Here is an 18,974-nt window from a genome sequence, read left to right as displayed (position 1 = left end):
TCAGCTGAATCAAAACATTACTAAAATTGTTTTTTGCTGGGATATGTAGCACAAAAATTTATTTTACCTTTGCCAGGTAAAAAAGCCTCTGAAATACAGTACATAAAATCATTTCATGATAACCATTAAGATTGATGTGCACCTTGTGAGGAAAAGCATTTCAAGCAAAGACAATGGGTCTGATATTAATTAAAATATCCTTTGAAGGACGATTTCCTGGGCAACTAAGAATGCTACACAGATTTTGTGTGGAGTTTGGGAGGCAAACTAGATGCCCTGTACTATATTATCTCTTTGATCATGATGTTCATCTTCTAGAGACTGCATTCCTGTTTATAGACATTATTCACAGGAATGTTATCAGAAAGTTGGCCTTATGTTTTTGGCAGATAAATAGTTAAAATTTTATTAATACCTGAGTTCTATCTATTTCTCCCTCTATCTTAAGAGTATTAAGGAAGTACAAAAGCATTCAAATAACTTCTTTTGTATAAGCTATGAGAGATTAATTGTCATGCCAGAAGTCAAACCAATGAACAGTCATGTCACGACTCTAATAACAATGTCCATTCTCAGCGTTCATGAATATACAAATTCCTGTCATTTATAAAATGCTAGCCCTTCTAATGAAAAAAAGAACAAACTAAACTATGAAATTTGTGTGTTACCCTAGTATTTTTTAACATTTAGAACAGTTACTGAAAAAAAAAACTTATTTAATGTACATATGTACATGTAGGTGTGTACTGTATATATAGACAAAAAATACAATTATTAAAATGTATACACATGAAAATGTAAATTTGTTTATATCTTTCACCACACATAAATCATACAGAATTCTTGTTCAATAGGTAATATTTTACTATTATCACATTTTTGAGTGAGTTCTAATTTATTATCTTAAAATTGGCAGAAATTGCTAAATAGCAAGAAAGGTGTCAGCAGCGTAAACCTGAAAAGCATTAACTTACTTCATTGAGCATGTTGAAAGCTTCACTTAAAGCGATGTCCAACATTCCAATTCCTTTTGCAAAAAGTTTGTCAAGATGTTCCCTGAAATGCTGAAACATGAACAAGGTTTTATTTGTCAGCATATTGTTATGACATACATGTTGATATCCATGATGAAGGATTTCTGAATTCTTCTTCAGACCTACTTCTTAAGCTTAAATGACTGCATACACTAATTCATAAAACAAAGTATTTCCTGGTTAATCCTTTTGACCCTTGAAGTCACACTAAACTAAGGATGTGTTGGAACAATCATAATGCGAATGTATCACAAGATATGTTTTTGGCTAGTTGTTCAATTGAATTGTTTCCCTTTGGGTTTTTTGTTTGGGTTTGTATTTAGGGATATCTATATCTTCTTTTCACTTCATATAGTAATTTCTATATTGTTTCTAACTATTCGCTTTCTAGGTTTTCAAGATCTGTTACTAAATAAAAATAATTCTTTCTGAAATTTAGCTTTGAGAGTCTATTTTTTGTTATGATCCCTCCCAAAAAGATGGTAGAGCCTAATCATCAGGCCATTGCAGTTTAAATGCAGTTTGTCAATGTCAATATATTATTTAGATCGTTAAAGAACTACTCTACACAAGAGGAAAGACAGGGTTAACCACTTGCTAGCTCTATGTGACTATCTTCAGTATTGTGTTGCATAGTCACACTTAAACCAAATTTTTGCAGTTTTAAATGGCTCATCAGTTATGCACTGCCACACTTGCTGGCCATAAGCATGGGTAAAATTTATAACAGGCAGTTCTTAGAGGCTGACAGGTCAGAATTCATCCTATATTTTCCTCTTTCTAAACATATGTTATCTCTCTGGATATGTTAGAAGTTTGAGAAATTTCACAAATTTTGTACTTGACAAAAATATAGGACTACTATAAATATATAGATTAAACTATAATTTTTTAGAGAAAATGTAAGATAAAGTAAGCTGAAGTACTAAGTAGCACATTTTCAAAACAATATTAGCACTACTTTCCAAAAATAAAACATTCAGAGGAAAAACAAATTATCTTAGGTTTATAAGAAGGAGCAATGTATCATTAAAAACAGTATCATGAACCATGCTATCATAAATGGACATTGTATGCAACATCAACAAACAAGTGCTTCACTCCCCTGATTTTCTATGATGGAAACATTTTTTTAAGTTCATAAAATCAAAAGATATTACAGCAGTATATTGGAGGGCAGAGAACTTACTATTTAATTATTAAATTTCAGTAAGTTGAAACAGGAAAATTTACATCCTAGCCTCTAGGCAATTCTGAAGCCACAAAAAAAAGGTTGCCTTTTCAAAACAATTACTTCATAGTGACCTAGTAAATGTGGTTCATCGCAGCTCAATACTTTTAACAGCCGAAAGGCACAGTCTTAGTGCAAACGCCCATACGGCTACACTGCAAAATGGTTCTTACCCCCCCCAAACTTACATAGCTGACTTCAGTAAATACTAGTCTGTATCTTCATAGTACTATTAATTACTGTTTTAAATACATTTTAAAATATAAAAATTAATTTGTAAGAAGAAAATTATATGTGGTGGGAAATAACAGGGGAGGCAATGTTTTCATGAAACATTATTTCAGTCTCCACAGCTGGATTAAAAAGTTACCTCAACATGTTAGTAAGTGGAAATTTTTTATTTATCAGTCTATTGGTATTGAAGCGTTATTGTGTAGGCTAGAAAACTAAATCAAACTAATTATTTATGTAAAAGGATTAAATCCCCCTGTCTCTTGAATCGTGCCTTTCATATTTTTTACAATTAATAATGAAAATAAGAATGAACACAAAATACCCAAATATGCAATAAACGCAACACCCTCTTGTTATTCTGTATCCAGCTTGTCATTCCAAAGTATCTCCAAAATTTAGGTCCAAATTGATCAAAAGCCACATTGGTGCATACTTGACCTCAACTAATATGGCCTGGAAATTGAGAGCAGCAATGCGAAGATGGCAGTTTCCCAGACAAGGGCTACTTCAGCTGTGAGCAGCACAAGACAGTGTGCTATTACAAAGCTATTTCAAACACAATAACTGACTAACAGTCAGATTCAGAAACTACTGACTTCAGTACTTAGAGTGACTTTAATATGTATGGCCATCAGTCCACATACAAAAGGATTAACTACTGCACAGGACTGTTACAGTCATTAAAGCTTTTCAGAAACTCAGAAAATACAACTGTTTATGAAATATGTAAAGTCCACATGAATTTAAAACTGTCCATTGGAATTCTTCAAAAACTGAAATGTATCATGTTTAATACTTTTTCCAGGAAACATCTTAGCAAAACCAGTTTTACATACAGTAAAACAGAAAGTGTAGTTAACAGGTAAAGAATATGGAAAACAAGCACTTTAGTACTGTTTCATCCATGTCAAAACCAATTTAATAACATCAAAGTTATGTGTTGACCAGACATTTTCAAGCTGCTGAAGCAGTCCTATGCTCACAGCACATATCTCCCAGATACATGGAACAAAGGTCAGTTTACAGTTATCACAGACGCTTCCCTGATAACACAGGGATTCACCCTGAAACAGAGGAGCTGTCTAAAAACTGATAAAGCAAATTTTTTCTTTTTGGAAATAAGTTTCTAAGCTTACCTTTTCATAAATTAGATATATTAAATATTTATTACAAATCATATTTCTCTTTGGAATACATTGCTGCTTCATAATTAAACTAGAATTATTTTGATATTAAAAAACCACAATAGTTTATAAAATCTCTGAACATTTCAGAGAAGTACTGTGGAATGTTCATTACAATGCATATACATTATCAAGCATGTATAACAAATTACCAAAAATTACTAGTAAATTGTATAATCTCTAGTATATAATTCAGTTCACTTAATCTGTCAGAAGAATAAATATTTTCTCTTGCCATAGCTATATACATAGGTTCTGAAAAATACCCTGTTGATATATGAAGAAACAGAATAGTGATATTTGTTCGCTACAAAATAGTAAAAATGTTAAAAATCTATTTCACGCGCTATGAATTTTAACAAATCAATGTTTTCTGCCTCCAGGCTTCACAGTGAACAGATGCTACGAGGTGATTCTGCAAAAGGACTGAATAACTAAAATGTATGTGTAGTTTGGCCTTTGTCTGGAGGTGATTTGTGGATGGGTTTTATTTGTTCTTTTGAACCAACTCCATTCTCTGTCTCGTCTTTGTTTTTTTTGAGAATTTCAGCACTTTGTATGTCCACTGGAAAAATCACACAACATGCAAATTAACATTTCTTTGTTTCCTCTTTTTGTCATACCAGATGCCCTGGATGTGTGGCATTAATTGGATCCATGCCAAAGGAAATCATGTTTCATTTTAGAGTCAGCACAAAGAACAGCTTCCTCAGATTGTTTTCATCTGGGGCTGTTTATTATTAAACAATCAAGATGTACTGTTGTACTTTCATAGAAACTGTTTTTTTTACCCTCTTAGAGTGGTACCTTCTTCTGACTTCAAAGAGCATACTAACGACACAACTACTATCTGTCATGCTGTTGTTTAAGGAAAATTTATAAGAAAAAAATCCAAATCTCCAAACGCTCATCTTTTCCCATTTCACATGTCCAGTTAGTATAGCAATGTCCTGACAGCCATGCTACAGTGCCCACTTCATTACTGGAAAAGGCATTTGTAAAAGCATTATGTCCTTTGCTTATGAGAAACCCAAAGTTTCAAACTACTACACTTCTCAAAGTTTCTCTGCAGCTTGCCCACACGTGTCTCCAACTGCCACTCAATAATTTTGTCCCTTACAAAAGCACTGCAAAACAGAAAAATGTATTTCAACCCTACTAGGAATGAAAAGAGTGAAAAGATCCCTGAAAGCAGGAGTCAGTCCCCTGCTCTTAATGAGTCAAAAAGCATATTTTAATCTTTACATCTTAAATAGCTCTTTTTATTAATAAACTGCACAAGAAATAATATTGGTTCATCTCAGTTTCTCTTTACTGTCCTATTGGAGCCATTGTAGATTAACATCTGAATTTCTTAGTTTGAATTAGATATCTGTCCAACTGTCTGCACAAATATTCACATGCAACTGTATGCCTAATTTCCATGTGCAACTACCAGAATGTGCAATATCTAATTGTGGACTCAAATACCTAATTGACATGCATAATCTTGGTAATTCTGAATGCAAATTATGCACACAATTATGACAATCAGACTCTGATGTCTGATTACAAAATTACAGGGTCAGATCTCAACAGGAGAATTTGTGTCTTATTACAGTGAGGAAGCACAGACATGTTCAGCTGTGGAGGTATCTATGATCCATTCAGAAGTGACTGAAAAATATGAGCTGAAGAAAGTGAGGATAGAAATCCACTTGTACATGTCAGCCAGGACAAGGTCTTTGCATATATATACACAAGAGTTCAAACCAGAACATCAGCAATGCATACACTTGGTCTTGTAACCTTGCATGCTGCTAATTTTGTCTGTTTATAAACACCACCCACTGTCAAAAACAGAAAGTCTCAGTGATCCAAACATCTGATAATAAACCATGTATGCAAATCAAAAAGGTTCTCTCCTTTTATTTTTAAACTGTGTAAAGTTTGTTAGAACCCCCTAAGTCAGAAACAAACCAGCAAATACGTTTAATGGACCTAGAATCAGAAAATGGGTTCTTGTCCTAGGTATAGTTACAAAAGCCTATTTGAAGAGCAGGGTATACTGACACTGTTTTTCCAAAGACGAAAAATAATTTTAACACGCCTATTTCTGCTTAAAAATCAGGTGTCCCAACTTGACTTGGACTGTTTCAGAACTTAAATGAGGAGAAACATAGAAAAATTTTTATTGGTCTTCATGGGACAGTTAAAAAGAATATTAAAATCACACCACTGTTGTATATGGCTTTGGCATAACTGAATAAGAGGATAAATTTATAACCATTGATCATGATTAAACTTAGAGTTTCTCTTATACTGAGATTATTGAAAGCAATTTTTGGTACACCCAGGTATATTCACCTTTTCTGGCCTCACAGCTTAATCACAATTGTAGGCATTTTGGACCATACTTGGTTAGATGACATTAAATTTTCAGACTTCAGGGATTAGGGTAAAATTGTCTGGCATAATATGATAGCAAGTCATATTTCTGTTTCTTTTTTCAATTTCCTACTTTTGATTTATTAGGGTTTAGTAGTTAATAAATTTAAAGGACTCAAGTAATTTATTTTTAAACGTTTATGCTTGGGACATGACATGTATGATTTTGCAAAGATTCAGATCACTTTTTCATAATTCAGAACACACAAGAATTTAGGGAGGTAGAGGGAGCCATCTGAATACAGGTGAGAAACTGATGTTACTTTCCTTATTTCAGGTCATTGCAGGCAATTTGAAAACTCTTTTGAGATGAAGACCAGAAAACAGTGAAAGCTGTTTGAATTTCTCATTCATGGCAGAAGCTCCCAACTTTGCAGTGACACACTGGTTTATCTAGCCCATAGTAAAGCTGAAGAATAATTTACTGATTTAGAGGCAATTCTAAGGCATCACTTTTTATTGGTGTCTTATCTTACAGGCTGCTCTAATAGGTTCACAAGGTTTACTCTCTGAGATTATAAAACTGACTGATATCTGTAATCAATATGATATCTATAATCAAATGACAACGAATTTTTACAGTCTGGAAGTGAACAGAACCTGGTCATACTCTGAACAAACAAGGAAGAGTCCCATATCTGTGCAACAATCAGGGAAATTATTTGGCCTCTGTTACCATAATATGAGGATACTCCGTAACCTTCAAGGTTTTACCCTTTTTAAACAAGAAAAAGAAAAGAGAAGGAAAAAAGTACAGCCATCTTCATTCAACACCTGAGGAAACAAACACATCTGAAAACAAGTAATGATACGCTAAAGCAGAGAACTGGGTTCCAATTCTCAAATGCCAGTTAAGTGCCATAACCACCACGCCATCTCAGACATATGCAAAAATGAGCAGATAAATTGTCAGCTAACATAATCCCTAATGTCTGGCATTCATATTTTGATATAGCTTCTTTTTACCATAGCAAACATTTGCAGAATTTCACTGATAGATTTTTCCCTAGCATCGTGACAAAGCTAGTCACAATAGTGGCGTGCTTGGCTCAAGTTTTAATTGGCACAGGCTACAGGACTTCACAGCCTGTTTTAATGCACCTTATTATGAGGACACCACTTAAAGCCTCACAAATAGAGTTACATCACCTAGTAAGTTCAGCTTGTTATGGCTTATAGCAGACCCTTTTTCTGAAGGCCTGAAAACCTGCTTACCTTTATATTTTTCTACCACTGACAACACTGAAGTACACTAGTAGTGAGTTTACTGATGTAAACTTCTGACTAAATCAAGTCTCCATTTCTTCCTACTTACCTACCTAAACTAGCCTCTTTTTTATTCTACATTATGACTTCTGAATTAGTTATGCCCAACTTGCCATTTATACATTTTTCAGCATTTTTATCACAATCAACAAAGTTCTAATCTCCTTCTTGTTAAGGCAATATGCTACACAGAGGTCCCAGTACAAAGAGATTTTATTACAGCTTACTTGTGATTACAAAATATAAGGTACAATTTATACGTAAGGAAACCCAAATTAGGTGGGGTTGCAGGACCATGGATTCAAGTCTAAGCATACATGAATAAAGCACTAAAAGAATTTCTGTCAACAGCTCAACGTCCAAGTGGAGACCAGTGATGAGTGGCATTCCTCAGGGATCAGTACTGGGACCAGTGCTGTTTAACACCTTTGCTAGCAAAACATGGACAGTGGGATCAAGCGCACCCTCAGCAAGTTTGCTGATAACACCAAGCTGTGTGGTGCAGGCAACACGCTGGAGGGAAGGGAGGCCATCCAGAGGGACCTTGACAGGCTGGAGAGGTGAGCCCATGCAAAACTCATGGAGTTCAACAAGGCCCAGTGCAAGGTCCTGCACCTGGGTCAGGGCAATCCCAAGCACAGATACAGTCTGGGCGATGAGTAGATTGAAAGCAGCCCTGCGGAAGAGGACTTGAGGGTTCTGGTGGACGGAAAACAATGTGAGCCAGTAATGTGCACTCACAGCCCAGAAACCAATCGCATCCTGGGCTGCATCAAGAGCAGCATGGCCAGCAGGTCAAGTGAGGTGATTCTGCCCCTCTACTCTGCACTGGCGAGACCCCACCTGCAGTGCTATGTCAAGCTCTGGGGCCCCCAGCACAAGGCAGACATGGACCTGCTTAAGCAGGTAGAGAGGAGGGCCACAAGGATGATCATGGGGCTGGAGCACCTCCCCTGTGAGGACAGGCTGAGAGAGTTGGGGTTGTTCAACCTGGAGACCAGAAGGCTCCAGGGAGATGTTATGGCGGCCTGCCAGCGCTTAAAAGGGGCCTGCAGGAAATGTGGGGAGGGACTCTTCGTCAGAGACTGTGGTGATAGGACAGGGAGTAACGGTTTCAGACTGAAAGGGGTAGATTTAGATTAGGTATTAGGAAGAAATTCTTTACTGTGAGGGTGGTGAGACACTGGCACAGGTTGCCCAGAGAAGCTGTGGCTGTCCCCTCCCCGGCAGTGTTCAGGGTTGGATGGGGCTTTGAGCAACCCGGTCTGGTGGAAGGTGTCTCTGCCCACGGCAGGGGGGTTGGAACTAGATGATCCTTAAGGTCCCTTCCAACCCAAGCCATTCTGTGATTCATTCTATGCTTTTCCTCTGACTACAAAGAATGAAGTAACAGTTCAAAACTGATATATGCAGCAGTTTATACAGTTACACTGGAAGGCTATGATATTTGCTATTAATTGTCTGACAAGGGTGAGCTTCCTACAGAAAAGCATTGTTAATGGGTTCAACATTCCTCCAAACTTCTCTGTTAGTTTTAGTGCAAGTGTTTCCTACTTCTAGTATTAGTTCCCATACTCACCCATGCATGGTGTAAACCCAAATGTTCCCGAGACATACTTGGCAAAGATTTATCAGATTTGTGAAGATGAACTACATCCCCATATAAAAGAGTTAAAAAAAACATCAACCAAAAAAAAGCCAATCAGGAGGCGTATGTGTGAGGTAGGAGAGTGATGTTTACTGATGTGTCACAGGGAAGTTTACCCACATGTACTAACAGTTGATAAATATGCATTCACATTTGTAAAATGCATTTAAGCATCATCCCATTTAAAATCCACTGCCAGGGCAATTACAGGTTAGCTCACTGGTGGTGAATGCTGAACAAAGAGCTCAAGATTTAATATACTTAGCTGAAGAACAGATTCTTGTTAAGTAAATTAGTTGCCTGGGGCTGCAATAGAAAACTTCAGACCAAATTTCATTTGTCTGAGGCTAGCTAAAAGTTTTGGGGTTCTACAATGACTAGTCAGTTTTTTAAAAAGTAGATTTCATTGAGACTTTATGGTTTTGGGTTTTTAACAGCTATGCAATGCAGTCAACAATCTTTTTTGGAGATCTGACAGAGATGGATAGATAAATTTACACCTAAGTAATTCGCTTAAATAAAATTAAATATGCAAAATTTTTATTTAGCAATCTTTTATTGGCAATTTCACTCAGCTTCATTGCTGAACCAGTCTTCTGGTTATTTAATTTCTGGTAATTGTATACAAAAATAAAAGCTCATTGGAAGTTATACACTACATCTGTCTATTTTTGTCATTCTAATTTACACAGGGGTAAGTTCTTGATTTAGTTTGGAGTTACTGTGCCTATCTGTGCATCTAGAAGATGATATATTTCATATGGAAACATTTACAGAGAAATGTCCTCAACTCATATATAGTACATTAAAACAACATATAAAAGAGGAATGTGTATTGTAATATTGTTACTTTAAATCTGGAGTTACATTAAATCAGATTGTCATCCGATTCCTTTGGGATAGGTAAATTGTAACATGGAGTTTCTCAAAGATGAAACCCTCTTGGCCCAAGAAAACTAGTATTAAAATAGGCAGTTCCACATGTTTGTAATTTGTGGAGAAAGTGCAGACGGTGACAGAATAGCGTCTGAACTATTTCCCACTCTTTTTTAAATTCATGTATAGCAAATTGATACACTTCAAGGTAGCAGCTGTCTAATGCTAATGCCAAATTATAAATTAGTCTGGTAAAATTCAAATATATGTTACATATTTTATATTACTAAACCACATTTAGGATCACAGATTAATTTCAACCCCATTTATGCTACCCAATGTAATTATAGATTTCATTTTTGTGATAAACGAAACTTGAAGCAAGTTTTGCAAATTAGAGATAGCTTACAACATTCTGAGAATATGTGTCAACATACCTAAACTGAACCTTCAATGTGCCAACACAAAAATTTTATGACAAGGGCTAGGCTGTGAAAGATTGTAGATATAACTGGATGCAACTTGATGCCTGCTATATCACCTGAAATTATACTTACTCCTAAAACAAATTACTGTATTCTCCTATTGTAAAAATGAAAGCAGAAACTATATGTTGGAAGAGGTCTAGTACTGGGATGCCTACTTTGCATCTTAGTAAAACTGGTAGCACATATATTAAGACCACTCACACCACGCTCTCGTATTTGAAGTTGTGAGTTTGTCTTTTATAAGTACATAAACCAGACTTCATTCAATAACATTTCTCAAAAGGAGTATGCCTTCTGAAGGTGTATCTGACAGAAATTCTAAGTGAAATTAGATCCTCACTGCCCCGAAAGCTACACGTAACATAAGCTTTTACATAACCAACAATTTTGCAGAAAAAAAAAAAAAAACTTGATCAAAACCTGAGGAAAATGTTAAGCATGTTATACGAGCATGTCTTCCTTGTAGGATGTTGCCAGGAGTAGAAAAATAAGGTTAAATGAAGATTTACAACTCGAGACTGCACTACTTTGATGTTGTTGAAGCTAGTAGGGAACAGCTTTAAATGCTTAGAATCAACACTTCCTTCATTGTATCCTCACTCTTTCTTAAAGAAAAGCATATTATTTCATCAACATGCTGGAGATTCAGGGCCAAAAACCTGTTTTCTCAAACCTTCATTCCTTTCCCATAACAAAAATGCATGAATAAGTTAAATGTTTAAATGCTTAATTATATTAAACTTACTTGATGTCCTTTAAAAATCTACTGTAATGCACCAGACAGATATTTATCAGTGCTTTAATCAAGGAGTGGTCTTGATCAAGAGAAGATTCCCTACAGGAATGACGAGTCTTGTTAAAAAATAAATAAATGAAAAAATCCTGCCTTCGTTATTCCGATCACTATGAAATTCATACTAGCCTTCAAAACGTACATTTGGCTAAGATGAAAGTTGCAAAGGTAAAAGTACTCATGCTATGTTTTCTTTTCTAACTGCTCACTTTACTTAACAAAACAATGCAGGATCAACAATCTACAGTCAACTTGGGCTCCTATATCATATAAATTAACAAATCAATTTAACTTGCTACCCCTTACTAACATGGCTGTGAGAAAAGAGACCTAAAATATTAACTATAAGGATAGGGAATGAATAATTTAAATTAAAATTATTATTTTAATAATTTAAATAAAAATGAAACTGGAATACAGATTGCACAATGTAGAGGAAATAAATACAGCTTCATCAGTAATAACTGGGCTGTCATTCGAAGAGAAATGCAACATCCTTGATCTGTATGCATTTGTACAGATCTACTCTAGTGTCAGGCCCACGTTCCTACCTGAAAGACAAAAAGAGAAAAATGGCAGCAGCAGGGGGTGGGGAGGTATATAAAAGATATATAGTATTTTTCATGACACTTGGAACAGAAAATTGAGCCACAGTACTCAAAGGAGAGTGGATATAAGAGGGTTACAATGCTTTAAATGCTTTTTCATGCTATAAGAGTGGATTATTTTTTTTTTTAGTTAAGTAGTTCCCACACTATGATCCAGAAAATAATAGTAAGTGGTCTAGAAATAATGTATGGAACTAACACTGTGTTTAAAATACTGTTTCCCTCCCAAAACCAGAAGAGATGTGGAAGGGAGGGGGAAAAAAAATTTTAAAAAAAGTAAGAGTCACAGTTTGACTGAGAAACTGTGTAAACCAGACACCAGATTGCACACACACAGACACACACACCCCCGCAAGACTAATTTGATTTTCTGAAAGTCTGGTTCTTTGGAAGCCTGTTACATTCCCTGCGCATTATGAAGAAGAATTTCTGCAACCCATCCCTGAATGTGAAAGAGCATGTTCATTTGCTACCCCTAATCGCATTGAATATTCAGCACCAACGCCATTAAGAAGCATTCATTTCCCAGGCTGCTCTAAACCCTAAGGCTGGAGCAGTTTCCTGTAGCCTACAAAAAAAAAAACAAAAAAAAAAAAAAACAAAAACAAAACCACAACCCACAAAACCAAAAAAAACACCATCCTTATGCTCCATTCCCTTAAGATAGTCCCAGGTTTCGTTTTACCTAGACGGGCTGTGCATGGGAACAGAATAGACTCTGGCTGTAGCCCAACTGCCTGAGGCAGCAGACTGCTGCGGGTGGCAACCAAACTATTTTACTTAAACCTACATCTTGGAAAGCCAGGCTGGCTGCTACTGCAGCTGTGCAAGGGGTCAGGATGAGCGGGGAAGTGTCTGTGTTGGCAGACAGAAGCAAACTCCACAGGCAGTTCTCCCCCAAAAAAAGAGGACCAGATCTCTCCCCAAGTCCATCCCTGGCCCATCTGCCCCAAATTGGTATAATTTAACCCTATTTATTCTGCTGAGAAACCAGTTTGCCCTTTAGCTCATTACAAATAAAGTGCAAGTCGTAAGGATAGCCTAATCTTCTATATTTTCCATCTCTTTGCTTTGTTAAAGTTTAGAGCTTAAAGAAAACTTGATTCAAAGAATGACTCTCAGCATGTTTAAGTGACAACCTCAGAGTAGAGATTCCATTTGAAAACATGTGAGCCTTTTATAAAGACAGCAAAGTAGTTCTTCAATAAATACTTTCAAGACAAATGTAGTCTGGGATACTTATCCTGTGAAAGCAATTTTTATTTGGAGTTATTGTAACAGCTGTTTTCCTCATGAAATAAAAAGCTCCAGTCAAACATCTCAAAGCAATTTCTTATCTCTGCTTTTAAGAACTGTGTTTATTTGCTACATGTGCTGTCAGATGAACCTAGCAAGATGCAGTTAGCAAGAACTGGGGTGTGCAACTGTGTATGTTGGGGTGGATTTTATTTTTTTTAAGGGTCATTTAATGGGAATTTTTTATATTGGCACTCATGTATTATGGTTTGGGTTTTTTTGAGAGAGAGAGAGAGAAATAGACTGCCAAAATGGTAAAAATTAACGTTTACTCTGCATAACTTAATAGCTTGGTAAAACTGGTTTTATGCATGCTTCCAGCAACAAATGCTGCATTAAGAAATATCTGTCCTTAGTAGAGATCAGGTGTTCATATATAGCAATATAAAAGAGTGGTAAAGTGAACTGTTAAAAATTCAATCCCTGCAATCATCAGCAACATACATCTCCTCTTTCCACATAAGGGAAAACTACAGCAATATGAAATACTATTACAGCAATTTCTAATTGTTTCTGTTTAAAGTTAGCATATGGGAATAGATAATTGTTAGCTAAATTAAAACCATTCCTAACGTATTTTAAAATGCTTTTATTTATTTTGGTGCTAATGGAGCTTATATTGGTAGTAACAGATGAGGTCATCCTTGCTCCCACTCAATTGAAGAGAATATTTGACATTAAAAGATAAGGAATAGAAATTTCTGGAAGGAATATATAGTTACGTCTCGAGAACTATGTTGAACTTCTAAAAAATCAGGAAAAAACCCCTGAAACAATAGCCTATCACGTGCTCTACTTTACCAATACAGAAAGTTATATGTTGATAATGGTTCTTTGAAAAAATACATATTACAGTGTTTGTCATGCTATTTTTATTGTTTCTGTTTTATCATTTAATAAAAAAAGAAAGCGCTATTATTACCAGTGAATGTGCAAAGCAGTATTTACCTTGTAAGACTGGTTGAGAAAGTGTAATTTCATCTACTTTTGTCTGATATTACAACGGACACCTGGCAATTACACAGAAAAAAACTACAGGAGAAGCCTGGTATATCTGTCAGACTCACAGAAATGGAAGTTATAGCCCAAATGACTGGATACTTATGATGCGTTCCAAAACACAACTAAACACTCTGACAGCTCTTGACCAGTTTCAGAATGTGCATAGTAAAAACATTTTAAGACATCTTTTTTTCTATGGACCTGACCAGAAGACTATGAATTCAAGAGAAACTTTTCCAGGAAATTCAGTGAGTTTTTGATGAGGCCCCCAGGTGATTTTGCTGTGTCAGTGCATTCAAGTCACACAGTATCAGATCTTACAATATGAGACAATTCAGAAAACTATGCATTCAGGAGCATGATAACTGAATCACTTGTTTAGGATAAAGTTATTGTCCGTTTTCTTGACAATCTTTGCTTTGTACCCTGAGCTATACTTGGGACAATCACACTTTTGTGCCTTCCAGTGTTTAGACAAATAAAAAACCCTAGAAAAATAATAAGAACATATAAATTCACAGAAGTTAAGAAACAAATGAAGATTGACAAAATCAGAGTATATAAAAATATATGGAACTATTACATGCTACCTATCTCAAATTTATTCTCTAGTTCTGGCCTTTCAAGGACAGAAGGATAACTAGCTCACTAATATGAATAGTGGGAAAAAAGTCATATTTAGTTATTCTCTGAAACCTGGAATGTGTTCTTCAATTTATAGGCAAAATAAAGCACAACGCAATTCCAGAAATTAAAAAAGTAGTAATTTAGCTAACTAGAAATTATATTGAAGCTTACTCCTAAGAACAAAACATGAAATTGTACTGAGCTCTTTTGAAAATCTGGGCACTGTTCATAATATCTGAGCATCATCTGGGTGGCATAAAAACTTTTTGATCAATTAAATTAAAACGAATTTGACATTAAGTAACATATGGGTATATGGTAATCTGCATTTTGATCAGCTGCAGAGTGATGGAAAGGTTAACAAGTAGGATTAATTCCAGACAGTACATCTGGGCAATATTTCTCAATCTTTAGTTTTAAGTCTAGAACTTGCACAGCTTTCATATGGCTCATTAGATGCACCCACAATAAAGTGCTCATTTCAAAAACTGCATCACAGTTCACAAGTAAGGGTCTTCAACACTAAATGATTAGAAAAAATTCATGTCATTCCACATAGTAACCAAATGATATTTAGATTATCTAAGAATCAACAGTGGAGAACACCAAGTACATTAAGGAAGCAGCCTATGAAGAATAATTCATGTAGAATGTAGGTGTATCTGCAGGTAAAATGAGAAGAACTCATGCGAATAATATAATGGAGTAAAGTTCAGCATAACGAGATCAAATTAATTTTTTCAGTGTGTTTTCAGAGCTATGTTTTCTACTTCCTGTAACATCTCATTGACTTCTTCAGCAGAAATGAACTATCACGCTGAATATTAAGCACAATTCAATGCTGAGCTGAAACTCTTTCAATTTGCCTCTAGTAAAAAAATGAGAGAGAAGTATTTAAAGCAGGTTGGAAGACCGCTGTCCTCTCCAGCCATAAGCAAGACTCAGTATAGGTGGACAAGTCACTACAAAAAGAGAGGAAGCTTTAGCAGGGATGAAGTTATAGAGTAACACAAGTGGCTTATTTTAACAGGCCTTTCCCTCTACAAAAACCATATGACTTTTCAGCTATCTTTTTTCGTATTTTTACGTGACATAAACAATCTTACCTTACGCTTCTAAGAAGTGTGATGGAGTAATGATTGCACAAAGCAACTGCATTTAGATGGCAGGCAATAAACAAAACTTCAAGCTGCAGATTCATAATGCAATCTCCCTTCAAATAAAACCTTCACTGAAATCACTCTAATTTTTCTTCTGAAAAATGCCAGCAAGATGTAATTAATTTGAACAATTTCACAGAACTTTCTTGAACGAATTATTATTTTGACACACCTCTTTGGAATGCTGATTTTTTTAATTTGCATAGCATTATATTTATTTTCATTTGTTTTGAGATTTTTATTTCAGGTTTAGTGTTAGTTTGACTTAAGAATGGAATCTCTTCCTCAGTAATTTTTGGTAACAGAATGACAGTTCAATTTAAAGCAACTGAAGTATTTTACTTAAAATAATTCCTAAACATTATGAACAGTATATTTTCAGTGATTTCTGTATTTTTCCATTAAGTTTATTCAACCAAATTGACCAGAAGGTTATTTCTTTCTCTTCCTACTGAATGACATAAGACTCCTTTGAAATGGCATAAGGAGAAAAAGTAACAAATTCTAATAATGGAGTGCATTGCACAAGGAAAAGATCTCTATAGCACATTGTTACACACTGCATCCTATCTCTCTGCTGTTTTGTACTTTCATTCCTTACCTCTTTGTTGGCTCTGTCTGCTTGAACTAATGTTCCATTTAGACATGGCTCTACATAGTGAAGTTCTTCATTATACTATAAAAAGAAATAAAAAGTATGATGAAAAATTTAATTAAAAGCTTTGAAAGATATAATTTCATTTAATAATTTAGAACTACAGTGAAACATACATATAAAGCAAGAACAAAAGGATTTGGTTGATTTTTAAAAACTGTCTGTAGTATTTATTTTCCTTTTACATAACTCTGTTTCAGAGGTTTATGCTTTTAAAAAGAAGCATTTCATTGAATGGATGCCAACACTCAGGTGGAGTTAATGGGTACTATAGGCACCAGCTGACATAAATATCCTTCAAGTTGAAATCTGGATAGTATCAAGAGGTCATGTTTGATAGATCAGAGTCACAACTCCCAATTCTTTGCTACATGTAAAAAAAGTCCTGACAAATATTTGAGGCACTGGCTAACATTTTGGAAGATTAATAGTGGAACAACTACACCAAAAAGTCTGTAAGCTTGAATCAATCCTAGACATGTCTGACGACAGTCAGAATTTCAGTCAAGCAGAGTAGCTTATTGTACACAAAGTCATGAAGCTGTGACAGATCTTTAGGGAATTATCTGCTTATCTTGCAAGGTCTGTTACATAGCCCAGTCATATTTTCAGAAGCATCTTAAGCATTATAAGAAATTAAGTCTTATTTGCAGTCAGTAGATCTTGGAGATTCATGGATGTTTAAGTGACTTGATGGAAAATTGATTAAGTCTTTTAAACCTTTCAACACAGGTCAAATTAATACAGAAGTACCTTCAAAAAGTTACATTAGCTGTATAGATAGAGTTTTAACTTAATTCCTCCTCTCATTAATTTAGTCTAATCTAGAAGTTATCACAGATCAAACTATAAGGCCTTTGCATTTAGGCTTTAAGCAGTTTCACTCTTTCATAGGCATCAGTTGAATCAGAACATCCATAGTAAACAACGAAAGATGACACATTAAATCAACTAAAAAATAATCAGGAAAAGCATTAATGTATAAGATTAATATATGCATTTACTCACTTCTTCCTCCACCTCAGTGGGAATAAAAAAAGCCAGCCTTCCATGACTCATTACAGAATGCTGCTTAGAGGAGGTTGTCTGTCACTGCAAGTTCTCACTGTCTGTCTGCCTGTAGCTCTGAATTTTTTCTACTCTTCAATTTAACATCACTGCTTTCTCCACACATATGTCTAACCATAGACCCCTGCAACCTGTTCTACTTTGGACACCTGTCAACATCATGCATTTTAACAGCGCACTGCTCATCATACTCATAATTGCATAATTACTGTTGCACAGGGAAGAGTGTTTAGTTTGAAATGCATCCTTGAGGCATTGTGCTAGACTCAGTTCTCAACTATAAGGAAACACAAACTCAGAGTAACTCCACTTAATATGGCTGGTTATGCAAACTATTTACATCAGCATCGACACAGTAATTGGTTGGTTGTATAGAATCAAAGAAAAACGCTCGAAAGACATTTACACATAATTTCTGCAGCTGATTGGCATTCTTCCCTAATTATTTTATTCATGTCAATGTTATTCCAATATATGAGAGCCTGTGGACATGTCTATAGCTCCAAAGGTAATATGAAAACCAAGGCCAAGACCTCTAGAACACTTTAGAGTCACTGGGAGTGTCCTGTGTGCATCTCAGTGTCAAAACAGCGTATTGATCTTATAAATTATGTAATTCCCCTGCAGTTTTTCTGTTCGGACTGTTTTCCAGTCTGCCTTCTGACAGTCATTGCAAAATAATAACATCAAATCTACACAGCATCTCTTATTGTAGGCTGAAGTCAAGACTATATTCCATTCTATTGTAAAAAAATATTGGAAATCTGAAACAGACACCAATATCCCAGCCCCTACTCTCAAGCTTTTTCCTGTCTTCACACAGTTGTTTTTCAGCATGTTCTTTAATCAACTCAGAATTTCCTTATGCTGCAGTAGTATCATAAATTTTTTTTCTGGGCCTATCACCACCAGCAAATAGATGAAACAACTGCCTACTCTGTCAGACCTTGCATCTAGGTAGCATATTTCTGTTTATTTGATTTCTATGAGATTTATTTTAACTATTATTTTGAGTAAATCTCATTAACAGGCTGTTCCTACAGATATGTAGCTTGCATGTCTGCTAGCTGCACCATAACCTGGATAGCTTCCCAGTAGCTTCCCACTATGCTTTTAGTGTTATTCAGTTGCGTAGTATCAAGAATGCCCATACTTTCACAGAGGACATGCTTTAAGTCCCCTTTCAGCCCCACTATACAGAATCAACCTACTTCAGAAAAGGATGAATAAAAATATTCATCCTCACATAAACAGCACAATTACATAGATGCCATGTGGACAAAGCACTTTTGCTGTCACTATGAACACAAGAAAACACAGATATTCATCCTTCTGAAACCCAGCCAAATTGTGACATTTGTGGCATCTAATTCACAT

General features: G+C 35.4%; 1 protein-coding gene across 1 annotated transcript in view; it reads right to left on the bottom strand.

Moving 5' to 3' along the window:
• Positions 1–18,974, bottom strand: part of CACNA2D3 (calcium voltage-gated channel auxiliary subunit alpha2delta 3) — a 466,721-nt gene that overhangs the window by 239,751 nt on the left and 207,996 nt on the right. The window contains exons 9-10 of the mRNA XM_086470039.1: positions 16,476–16,550; positions 975–1,064 (exon numbers count right to left, since the gene is read on the bottom strand). Coding sequence (XP_086326165.1) covers positions 975–1,064; positions 16,476–16,550 — 165 coding nt within the window. The remainder of the gene's footprint in view (positions 1–974; positions 1,065–16,475; positions 16,551–18,974) is intronic.

This window comes from Leptosomus discolor, chromosome 9 (genome assembly GCF_034619465.1).
Source record: "Leptosomus discolor isolate bLepDis1 chromosome 9, bLepDis1.hap2, whole genome shotgun sequence".
In the NCBI taxonomy this organism is placed as follows: domain Eukaryota; kingdom Metazoa; phylum Chordata; class Aves; order Leptosomiformes; family Leptosomidae; genus Leptosomus; species Leptosomus discolor.
Note: the sequence above shows the minus strand (reverse complement) of the source record. Positions and strands in the feature narration are given on the sequence as shown.